General features: G+C 36.5%; 1 protein-coding gene across 4 annotated transcripts in view; it reads right to left on the bottom strand.

Moving 5' to 3' along the window:
• XRN1 (5'-3' exoribonuclease 1) overlaps positions 1-12,695 on the bottom strand; it is a 142,109-nt gene that overhangs the window by 42,833 nt on the left and 86,581 nt on the right. For all 4 annotated transcript variants that reach the window (XM_055383151.2, XM_019024246.4, XM_019024247.4 and 1 more), the window contains exons 30-32: positions 10,458-10,527; positions 7,502-7,709; positions 6,002-6,097 (exon numbers count right to left, since the gene is read on the bottom strand). In XM_055383151.2, coding sequence (XP_055239126.1) covers positions 6,002-6,097; positions 7,502-7,709; positions 10,458-10,527 — 374 coding nt within the window. The remainder of the gene's footprint in view (positions 1-6,001; positions 6,098-7,501; positions 7,710-10,457; positions 10,528-12,695) is intronic.

A 12,695-nucleotide genomic window follows, 5' to 3' on the forward strand; every position in this document is an offset into this window, starting at 1 on the left:
CAGGATAGAACAAGTATTGTCTGAGTGTCTTCTATGTGCCAGGTATGGTAAATGAACTGTGTACCCATTATTTTAATATCATTATAGTAATGCTACTAACTAAATAGTAAAATAAATAGTAAATAATATAATATTATTATTTATATTATGTTGGAGCTCTAACTCCAAAATCCATGTTCACAGTACTACTTCAGAGAAAAGGTAAGCCATATGTTTAATTAGTAAGCAAATATTTGGGTATAGTTCTTTAGGGTGTTCTGTTTGATATCTATATAAAGGTATTTGTACACATTGCCATGTTTTGCCAATGAAAGCTTGAATATTTTTTATCACAGTGAATTCTCTTGAATTTGTTCATCAGGTTAGGCTGCTTATTAATGCATATGCGTTATACTTGGGATCTCATAATTCTTAGGACATTTAAGAGATAAAACATGAGAGTGTTCAGCTGAAATAAACAATGAAATAGCACCAAGTAAGAGGGGTTGCATGTAGGAGATAATGAGAAAATATAATATCAAGTGATTCTCAAGGAAATAGGAGATTTTGACTGAGACCTAGGGGGTTATTTGTAGTGAGAGAAAAAATGGGCATTCTAAGTGGAAGGAACAAAAAGAACACATAACTCCAAATGGGAATCATCTGTGGGAAAGGGAAAGTAAAGAGACCAGTCTAACTAGAACAGACTATTATGTCCAAATGGTTGGACATACATCATATAATTAGGTGGGGTTAGATTACAGAAGGCCTTAGACAGTTTGAGGAGTTGTGGCAGGATTCCAACCCTGGAGCTGTATATATTCCAGAGTACTACAGCAATACTATTTTGTGGCTGGAAAAGACCTTAGAGGTCATCTAAGTGAACTTCATTGTATACATGAGGACACAGAAGCCTAGGGAAATAAGCCTCTCTCTGAGGAGAGAGAGTATTCCAGACAAACTCAAAGGCCCTGTTGTGGGGACCATCCCTGGCATACTCAAGGAAGAGAAAGAAGACCATTATGGCTGTAGCAAAAAGGTGAGTTATAGAAAATGTGATTAGAGAGGTGACACATCAATATTGTATGGGACATTCCAGGCCATTATATAAAAATAATGGCTTTTACTCAGTGAAATGGGGAATCAGTGGAGGGTTTTGAGCAGCAGAAGGACATGATCTCTGACATATTTTAATAGCATCACTCTGCCTGCTGTCTTGAGAATAGACTGTAGAGGAGCCAGGATGGAAGCAGATTACTAGACTACTGTAACCATCAAGGTGAGAGTTGGTATGAATTTGGAGTAGGGTAGTAGGAGCCTGTGAGAAATGGTCCAATTCTAGACATATTTGAAAGAGATTTACATATGATAATGAATTGAATATGAGGGTAAAAGAGAAAGGAAGGAGTAAAGGATGTGACTCTTAAGGTCTGAGTGAAAGGAGGGAGTGGCTATTAACTGAGATGGAAATGACACTAGGTAACGTAAGTTTGTGAGAGAAGAACAAGAGTTCAATTTTGGACATGGTAATTTGAGATGTATATTAAGTACCCAAGTGGAGACACAGAGTTGGACATTTGAGTGGAGATGAAGGGTTGAACATTGAGTCTAAATATCATGGAGGACTTCCAAGCTGGAAAGAGAAGTTTGGGAGACATGATGTACGTATTTTTGTAGGTATATATGTTTGTGTGTGTATCTATAGCTATCTTATCTAAATCTATTTTTTTCTCTATCATCTATCTATCTGTCTATAATTATCTATCTGTGTATCTATCTATGTATCTATCTATCTATCTATGGAAATGGGTATAGATACAGAAGAAGTCCAATAATTTAGCCCTAGAGGATTCCATCTTTAAAGAGCCCGAGAGATTAGGTGAAACTGACAAAGAAGACTGAGAAACAACAGCCAATGAGACAGGAAGAAAAACAGGGAAGGGTGGTATTCCAATGACAAGTGAAGAATGGATGACAAGGAGAACTGAGTGATCAACTGTATGAAATGCTGCTGATGGGTCAATTCAGATGGAAACTGAGACTTGATCACATGGTTTTTGCACACGAAGGTCATTGGGAACCTTGAAAGGGCAGTTTCCATAAAGTGATGGGAATGAAAGACCGATTAGGGTGGGTTTAAAAGAGAAGGGGGGAGAGAGGCGCCAGTATAGACAATTTTTTCAAGTTTTGTTCTAAAAGGAAGCAATTCTTGCCTTTATCTATTTGTTCAACTTTTTAATTAACTCCCGCTCTCTTAATCTTTTACTGAGGAATGTTCCTCCAAATCCAACAACAGTTTTCTTTTCATTTTTTGCCTTACTGCTTGACTAATGACTTTGACTGTAACCTCTCTGCTAAGTATTACTAATCTATATCTCTGATTTGAACCTCAGTCAAGATTTAATCCAGTATCTGCAACTTTCTAGGACAGATATTACAGCTGGATACTCCACCATCACCTCAACCTCAAGGTGTCCCATCTTAGACAAGGCAGCATGAGAGAAGAAGAACATTTTTTTTAAGTTAAAAAAAAAAAAAAAAGGTCCCAGAATCGGCCTCACCTAAAGTCACTTCTCTTACCCTTATTTCTAACACCACCATTCCTCAGGCATATAATCTAAAATGCTTAGAGTCAAAAATTTTTGCTTTCTAACATTATTTTTACAATGATATTATAAATCATTCTATCATTCTACTCCTTCTCAGTTCCTGCAACTGGACTTTAGATCATCATCCTTGGCCTAAATTAACCTTCTAACTATGATTCTTGTTTCCTATCTTTTTCACATATAGTCCTTCTTACATACTGCTGCCTGATTAATCTTTCTTAAAGACCCTGTCATCTGTTTTGGCCCCAAGGCATAATTGGGCAAAGTATCTCTTGGGTTTGAACCCAGTTTACACCCTGAAGCAGTGTGGTGCAGTAAGTACAGTACTGGACTCAGAATCAGGAAATCAGGTTTTGTGATTCAAATAGTTTAAAACAAAATAATTTATGGATAATCTAAAGAAAGCTTATAATAGCATATTGGCTGAGGAGAACTACGTATCTTGTCACCTTAATTTTTTTCTTTATTCTTTAAGTTATGACATATACACTAATTTTTTATGTTTATTTTATTATTTATATTTATTTTACCATTTATGTTTATATTCCCTTTGTAATTTTCTCTTTTATCTCTGATAATGCCACCATTACTGCAGGCCATTAGAATAAATGAGGGTCTGAAGGTACAGGCTACCGGTTTATAAACTTGAACATTCCTTTTTTTATTTTTTGAGATGGAGTCTTGCTCTGTCATCCAGGCTGGAGAGCAGTGGCACAATCTTGACTCACTGCAACTTCCACCTCCTGGGTTCAAGTGATCCTCCTGCCTCAGCCTTCTGAGTAGCTGGGACTACACGTGTGTGCCACCACAGCACCTGATTGATTTTTTGTATTGTTAGTAGAGATGGGGTTTCACCATGTTGGCCAGGCTGGTCTTGAACTCCTGACCTCAAGTAATCCTCCGGCCTTGGCTTCCCAAAGTGCTGGGATTACAGGCATGAGCCACCACGCCTCGCCAAACATTCCTTTTTGATCTAAGCTGAGAAGATAGGTAACTAGCAAAACATGTAGTAGGAATTTATTCCTTTCCTCTTCCTTTCTTTGTCTGAGTCTCTAATCTTTTAGCAGCACTTTTTCTCTCTTCTTAATCTCCACCAAGGAATGCATATTTGTTCATTCATATTTAAGATAACCAACTACCAGCATAAAGTGACACATTCAAGTGGAAAAAGTAAGTTGTTAAATGCAATAACGGCCTTTGTTGAATTTAAAATATAGTTGCTATGACTTTGTAAATAGCTAAAAAAAACCTAAAGCTGATTTAAAACAAAAATTATCTATACTCTCGACTCATTGGTCCAGAAACTAAGGTCTGAAAATAATTATGAAAATTCATGATTACATGGAACCAGAAAAAAGCCCAATAGCCAAGGCAATTTTAAACAAAAAGAACAATGTTGGAGACATCACATTACCTGACTTCACGTTATACTGTAAGTTTATATTACCATGTATCTGCCATGTAACAAAAGTAGCATGGTCCTGGTACAAAAACAGACACAAAGACCAATGGAACAGAATAGAGAACCCAGAAATAAAATGGCATACTTACAACCACCTGATTTTTGACAAAGTCAACAAAACAAGCAATGGGGTGAGGACTCCCTATACATGATGCTGGATAGCTGGCTAGCCATATGCAGAAGAATGAAACTGGACCCCTACCTTTCAGCATATACAAAAATTAACTCAAGATGGATTAAAGACTTAAAATATAAGACCTCAAACTGTAAGAATCCTAGAAGAAAATCCAGGAAATACCACTTGGAGTATCAGCCTTGAAAAAGAATGTATGACTAAGTCCTCAAAAGCAATCACAACAAAAACAAAAATTTACAAGTGGGACCTAATTAAACTAAAGAGTTTCTGCTCGCTAAAAAAATTATCAACAGAGTAAACACAACTACAGAATGGGAGAAAATATTCGCAAACTGTGCATCTGACAAAGGTCTAATATCAAGAATCTATAAGGAACTTAATTCAACAAGCAAAAAACAAATAATGCCATTTAAAAATGGGCACAAGATGCTTGCTTCAGCAGCACACATACTAAAATTGGAATGGTACAGAGAAGATTAGCAAAATCTTAAGAAAATTTATATTTTAATTAAAAAATTAATTTTTAAAAAATGGGGAAAAAACATGAATAGATGCTTTGTAAAATAAGACATATCAGTGGACAAGAAACATATGAAAAAAATGTTCAACATCACTAATTATCAGAGAAATGCAAATCAAAACCACAAGACGATACCATCTCACACCGGTCAGAATGGCTGTCAAAAAATAACGGATGCTGGTGAGGCTGTAGAAAAAAGGGAATGCTTATAAACTCCTGGTGGGAATGTAAATTAGTTCAGCCACTGTAGAAAGTAGTTTGGAGATTTCTCAAAGAACTTAAAACAGAACTACCATTCGACCCAGCAATCCCATTGTTGGGTATATACCCCAGGGAAAATAAACCGTTCTTCCAAAAAGACACATACCCACATATATTAGTTGCATTTGCTATTCACAATAGCAAAGACATGGACTCAATCTAAGTGCTTATCAATGGTGGATAAGACTGATTGATTAACTGATTGATTTAGAGACTGAGTCTTACTCTGTCGCCCAGGCTGGAGTGAAATGGGGCGATCTTGGCTCACTGCAACCTCTGGCCTCCCAAGTTCAAGCAACTCTTCTGCCTCACCATCACGAGTAGCTGGCTAATTTTTGTATTTTCAGTACAGATGGGGTTTCACCATATTGGCCAGGCTGGTCTCGAACTCCTGACCTCCAGTGATCTACCCACCCCAGCCTCTCAAGGTGCTGGGATTACAGGTGTGAGCCACAGTGCCCGGCCAGATTTTTAAAAATGTGGTATATATACACCACAGAATACATACTATGGAATACTATGCAGTCATAAAAAAGAATGAAATAACATCCTTTGCAGCAACATGGGTGGAACTGAAGGCCATCATGCTAAGTGAATGAATATAGGAACAGAAAACCAAATACTATATGGTTCTCACTTATAAGTGGGAGCTAAGCATTGGGGACACATGGTCATAAAGATGGGAATAACAGACACTGGGGGTTACTACAGATGAGGGAAGATAGGGAGGAGGGGGGAAGGGCTGAAAAACCACCTATTGGGTACTATGCTCACTGCCTGGGTGACAGGATCATTTGTACCCTAAACCTCAGTGTCACACAGTATATTCAGGTAACAAACCTGTACATGTATCTCCTGAACCTAAAACAAATAAAGTTGAAATTATTAAAAAAAAAAAAAGAAAATTCATGATCAAAATTGTCATTTTCTATTTTATGAGATGTCACAGAAAAATAATCATTGTAGTCTTAAAAGAAAAATATAAAAATATATTTTCTTTAAATTAATTGTCCATCAAAACAAGGAATACTAACCTTCTCTTGTATAGTTGGCTGAAAGTGTTGCATCTTTCCAGATCCCTGTAAGGACTGCCAAATGTTGCAGAATTCATCATCATCTTTAGTAGGTACCTAGCAAAGTACAAACAATTTCTTGAGAAAATGAAATAGGAAGAAATAAAAATACATATTAAAAATCAAATAATTCATCTATTAATGTTATTCAGTGGTAGACAGGATATTAAACCTTTTTTTTTTTGACTCGGGGTCTTACTCATGTGGGGTCTTGCTCATGTCGCCCAAGCTGGGGAGCTGTGGTGGGGTCATAGGTGATTGTAACCTCGAATTCCTGGGCTCAATCCTCAGCCTCCTGTGGAGCTAGGACTACAAGCGTGTACCATCATGCCCAACTATTTTTTTTTAATTCTAGGGATGGGTTGCCATGTTTTGCTGTGTTGCCCAGGCTGGTGTTGAACTACTGCCTCAAGCAGTCCTCCTGCCTTAGCCTCCCAGGGTGTTGGGGTTACAGATGTGAGCTACCACGTCCACCCCTAAACTAACTTTCATTATGTGAAATATCTTAGTTCCTTTTTTTCTAAAGCTCAGCATAGTAATCACAAAAGTATTCTATGAGAGTGAAACTGGTGTTCTTTATATGCAATTAGTTTTGAATGGTTTTATTTGTTGAAAAATATTTAAAGCATAACAAACACTATAAAAGATTATACTGAATCAATATCCCACCAATAGGTTTTTTGTCTTCTAATGTATTAAAATACATTCTGTCACTCAAATTGACACCTAAAGATTTTATTTTTAAAATCTTCACCTTACACAAAATAATCTAATAAATTTAAATATCAACTATTAAGATCAAAACTCTGGAAAAATAGGCACCAAATTTTGACAGTGGTTACCTATGAGATTTGAGAGGACTTTTGCTTGTGTTTCCTTTGTTATCATCTACTTATCTGTGTTTTCCAATTGGTTTATAATAAACAGGTACTATTTGGGTTAAAAAACGTACTTAATAAGCATGAGATTTGGGGTCATGGAATTAAATAAAGTGTCTCACACAAGACAACTCAATTTTTGTCCCCAGAAAGAGGAAATAAAGGAAATCACCCATAAATTGTATGGTAGAAACTTGAAAATTGCTTTTGATAAACGTGATATAATCCTTGCCCTTTATCTTTCAAATTTATGTTATTTATAGCAAATAGCATAGGATTATATAAGAAAAAAATTAAATGTTAACTTGAAATGTAAACATTTACAGAGAAAACATGGACATTCTTAAGTTCCTTATTTAAATACACTTTTTCCTTTAATACAACTGTTATTTTATAGCAGAGGTAGAATGCTAGCAATAGCATTCTTTATTAGCCTATTATCTTAAATTTGGAATTGACCTGAACCAAAACTTTTTAAATAAAAGAGGGAAACTAAGTTAAATTAGGTTTACATTTACAAAGTCTGCTGTGATTTGTGATTTGTAAAAGGGGTAGAGGAGAAGTTAAAGACTGAGAGTCTTACTTGAGTAGGAACAAAAAGTGATTGAGGGGAATGGTTGAGGCCTCCCAAATGCCCAGAGGAAACTGATGAACTTGAGCTATGTTGATGTACAGCTGGTTGTGGTTTTACGATGGCTGTCAACTTCTGATTTCCAGTTTCAGAGCGACTCCCATGAGAAAGGTTCACCAAGGCACTTGTTGGCAGTCGATAACCTCTACCAGGTGAGCATCTAAAAGTAAAAGTTATATCAGGGTCGGAAGGAAAACAATACTAAATGTGTTAGGGAGAAAAGTCAAATAATTTTTGGTGGACAATCCATCATCAGCGTTAGTAAACATTACTTTTTAATTCGGTAGAGGAACCTCAAATCACAGCAATAGCTCAATTTATAAGATGATGTATTTCTAAAAACTTTCCTAAGAGCATATTTAGTATTTACTAAGTAGAGAACACCCAACTATGTTCTAGGGGTGTGTGTCGATTTGTCGTTAAGAAGCTTGCATCTTAATTGCCGAATACAACTGAAAATTTATGAATTAATTTTTTTTTTTTGAGAGATGAGATCTCACTGTTACTCAGGATGGAGTGCAATGGTGCTATATCCTAACTCACTGCAGTTTCGAACTCCTGGGCTCAAGCAGTCTTCCCATCTCAGCCTCCTGAGTAACTAAGACCACAGGTGCAAGGCACCACAACTGGCATGCTTTTTTATTTTTTTTTAGAGACAGGGTCTCACTATGTTGCCCAGGCTGGTTTTGAACTCCTGGGCTCAAATGACCCTCCATCCTTAGCCTCCCAAAGTGTTGGGATTACAGGCATGAGCCACCATGCCTGGCCTCGAACGTCTTAAAAACTGTGGAGCGGGCATGGTGGTTCGTGCCTGTAATCCCAGCCACAGCACTTGGGAGGCCGAGGCAGGTCGATCACTTGAGGTCAGAAGTTCAAGACCAGCCTGGCAAACATGTTGAAACTCTGTCTCTATTAAAAATACAAAAAAATTAGCCAGACATGGTGGCACACACCTGTAATCCCAGCTACCCGGGAGGCTGAGGCAGGAGAATTGCTTGAACCTGGGAGATGCAGGCTGCAGTGAGCCAAGATTGCGCCACTGCACTCCAGACTGGGCAACAGTGTGAGAATCTGTCTCAAAAAACAAAATAAAACAACAAAAACAAAAACAAAAAAACGAAAACTGTGGTTTGGGCAGTCTAGGTTATGAAAGCTCAGGAGCATGGAACCATTCTCAGTATGGCTCTTCCTAAGCAACAGGGTAAATGTCAGCTTTGATCTCATTTGTCTATTGGTCAAATGTGGAGTCCAGCCCTTTTTTCCCTCATTTTCCCATCTTAAAGTTTTGGGCCTGTACCTGGAAAGGCTTAAGAGACAAGTATTTGTGATTTCCATCTTTCATGGCTTTGATAAACGTGTCAGATATTAAAGAAACCTTCTCTTGCTAAGTTTTCAACTCTATCACCTATTTTTTTTCTCTTTGAGAGTATAATTTTCTTATATTGAAAGAAAGTGGAAAAGTAGATTTCTATGAGAAACCTTAGTAAGTTCAAGGTTGCTAGGAAGTATCTATTTTCATGAGAACTAAACTTACTAAAGATTCTGTATTACAGAAATGAATACACTGCAGGCAGGTAATCTTTTACCCAGCTATCAGTCAGTAAATTCACTGTCCCTTACTAGGAGAGGGGGAAAAAAAGACACTGAGGAAAAAAACCACAAAAATATACCTAAAATATATTTTGGAAAGTTAGTGAATCAAAGGTATTGGTAATCAAACACTTTCATGAAAAATAAAATCAGACAGGAGATCCGGATTCTGCCGCTGTATGTGAAGAGTGTAGACCAGAGAAGTCTTTGAATAACAAGCATATTTAAGTTGCAAAACAATAATAATAGCATCCTGAAGGTGACTACTTGGTATAACAGCCAAAGACTGTGATTTCATGCAAGGAGGTTAAAAAAGGGTAATTAATTTTTTATTTTAATTACTCACTTATCAAAATAGAGGAAAAAAGGAAACTAAGCTAAATTCAGTTCAGTTTTCCAGCTGATTTTTAGAAAGTAGAAAACTGGAAAGGATTTCATCTCATCCTCACAATAACCTAGGGAAGTATGTCTATATCTTCATTATAGATGAGGAAATTGAGGGTCAGACACTTAATTAACCTACCCAAGGAAATACAACGTTTAACTGCAAGTTTACACCATGGTGCCTCTCATTTTATCATGATACTTGTTCCTATAACTTTAAACTTTCTATTGGCACTTTCCCCCAAAACACTTGTCTTATCTGTGTTAAATTAAAAACAATTTAACCCTCTTCCTTTAAACCTCCTAACCTCCAGTTAACTTTCTCCTTTCCTTTATAGTCAAACTTCCCAAGTGTTGCCTCAATTTCCTGTCTCCATTACTACACCTGCCATTCACTTGTCAAATCATGCCAATCTGTCGTGAGTACCTACAACTCCACTAAAATTGGTGACAAAGACATACATGTCACTAATTTCAAAGGACATTTCTATTCCTCAAGTTATTTAACCCTAATACCATTGTTTACATATGCTATTCCCTCTTCCTGTGCAAATGTCATTATTCCCCCCTTTTTTCCCTGGTTAGCTATTATTCATTCTTCAAGTTCTATCTTAAATACCACTTCCTCAAAGAGGCCTTTCTGTTACTCTCAGGATGGGTCATACTCTTTATAAAAACCTGCACTTCTTCCTAGCACTTGCCATGCTTTAATTAATAATTAATAATGTAATCAGTTGCTTAATTACCTCCCTCACTAAAATGAAAGCTCTCTGAGGGTAGAAAGCATGTCTGCCTTATTCAGTGTTACATCCCTAGCAGCAAGTAAGTCTTACACATACCACAAACTGAAATTGTAAACAAATAAAAAGTAATGTAAAGTCACTGGCCACATGAACATATTCACAAAGGGCAATTATCATTGGGAAATACAAACCTTATTGTTAACCCTCCAGGAAATTCTTCATCAAATAATACTTCAAATAGTACATCGGCTTCTCTATTAGCTGTTACAATAGGGAGAGAAAAAGAGACACTAAAAAAATCATATGATGAAAAATCAACAGATAAGTTTTTGGAGTGTTTGGAAGTATTTATTATAAAATTCTGGATATGATATAAAATATTCAGGATATGAACAATGGCATAATATTAATATAAGGAACATTATATAAGCTAAGAAACAGAATACCAGTGCCTTAGAGGATCATTATTGTCCCAATTCCCAACTAGGTAACATTATCTTCAATTTGGCAGTTATGATTCCTTATGTTTCTTTATACTTCTAATACATACATATGTATCTATGAATAATACATAGCATTGTTTTGCAAGTTTTGAAACATATACATGATATCATAGAGAATATATTATTTTGCAACTTATTTTTCTTTCAACATTATATTTGTGAGATTCATCCACGTAAACATGTGCATTCAGTTTTCTGGATATATAGTATCCCATCTATGGGTATACAATAATTTATCCATTCTCCTGCCAATAAACATTTAGGTGATTTCTAACTTTTGCTATTAAAAACAATGCTACAATGAACATGCAAATGTGTCCTTTATGCAGGTGAATGTTCCCTAGGTTAAAAGTGAAAACTGCTGGGTCTTAGGGCATGTACTTTTTAAAAAAAAAAAAACAGCCTTACTGGGCTGGGTGCAGTGGCTCACGCCTGTAATCCCAGCACTTTGGGAGGCCGAGGCAGGTGGATCACGAGGTCAAGAGATCAAGGCCATCCTGGCTAACACAGTGAAACCCCGTCTCTACTAAAAATAAAAAATAAAAAATTAGCCAGGCATGGTGGCAGGCGCCTGTTGTCCCAGCTAGTTGGGAGGCTGAGGCAGGAGAATGGCATGAACTCGGGAGGTGGAGCTTGCAGTGAGCTTAGACTGCATCACTGCACTCCAGCCTGGGCGACAGAGCGAGACTCCGTCTCAAAAAAAAAAAAAAAAAAAACCAAATGACAACAAAACAGCCTTACTGAGGTATAACTGACATATGATACACTGCACATATCTGAAATATACAAGTTAATGAGTTTTAACATACATAATTAACCATAAAGCCATGATAAATAGGATAATCACTTCCAAAACTTTCCATGTCCTTTTGTAATCCGAATCCTCCTCATCTAGGCAACTAAAACTCTGCTGTCACCATAAGTTACTTTACATTTGTAGAATTTTATGTAAATGAAATAATATAATGTGTATTCCTCATTTGTCTGGCTTCTTCGAGCATAATTATTTTGAGTCACCTATGTTGTGTCTATCAGTAGTTGTTTCTTTTTTATAGCTAAGAAGTATTCCACTGCATATGTATCCAAGAATTTGTTTATCCATTCATCTGCTGATGGGGATTTAGATTATTTCTAGTTTTTGGTTATTACATATAAAGCTGCTATGAAGATTCATGAACAAGGCTTTATGTGGATTTAAGCCCTCATTTCTCTTGGGTAAATACCCACCCATGAATGGGATGGCTGGACCCTATGCTATGATGTATGTTTAACTTTTTAAGGACTTACCTACCATCATGATAGCCCACCAATGGGGAGAGAAAAAAAGAACCCACTAAACTACTTTCCAAAGTGGTTTTATCTTTTACATTACGACTGGCAATATAGGAGAGTTCTAGTTGCCCTATATCATTGTCAACACTTGGTATAATCACTCTTTTAAATTCAACTCTTTCTAGTCTGTACGTGGTAATATCTTATTTGGTTTTAATTTGTATTTCCCTAACAACGAATGATGTTGAGCATCTTTTCATGTGCTTATTTGCCATCCATGTATCTTCTGTGGTAAAATATCTGTTCAGCTATTTTGATCATTTAAAAACTGGGTTGATTAAGTTGTAAAAAATTTTATATAGTCTAAATAAAAGCATTTTGTTGGATTTATGTTTTGCTAATATTTGCCTTTTCATTTCTGTAATGGTGTCTTTTGAAGAGGGTTTTTTTTTAAATTTCGATGAAGTCTAAAGTAGCAATTTTCTTTTTCTTTCTTTTCTTTTTCTCTCTCTTTTTTTTTTTTTTTTGAGACAGAGTCTTGCTCTGTTGCCCAGGCTGGAGTGCAGTGGTGTGATCTCAGCTCAGTGCAACCTCCACCTCCTGTGTTCAAGAGATTCTCCTGCCTCAGCCTCCTGAGTAGCTGGGATTACAGAT

The sequence above is a fragment of the Gorilla gorilla genome, chromosome 2, assembly GCF_029281585.2.
Source record: "Gorilla gorilla gorilla isolate KB3781 chromosome 2, NHGRI_mGorGor1-v2.1_pri, whole genome shotgun sequence".
Taxonomy (NCBI): Eukaryota; Metazoa; Chordata; class Mammalia; order Primates; family Hominidae; genus Gorilla; species Gorilla gorilla.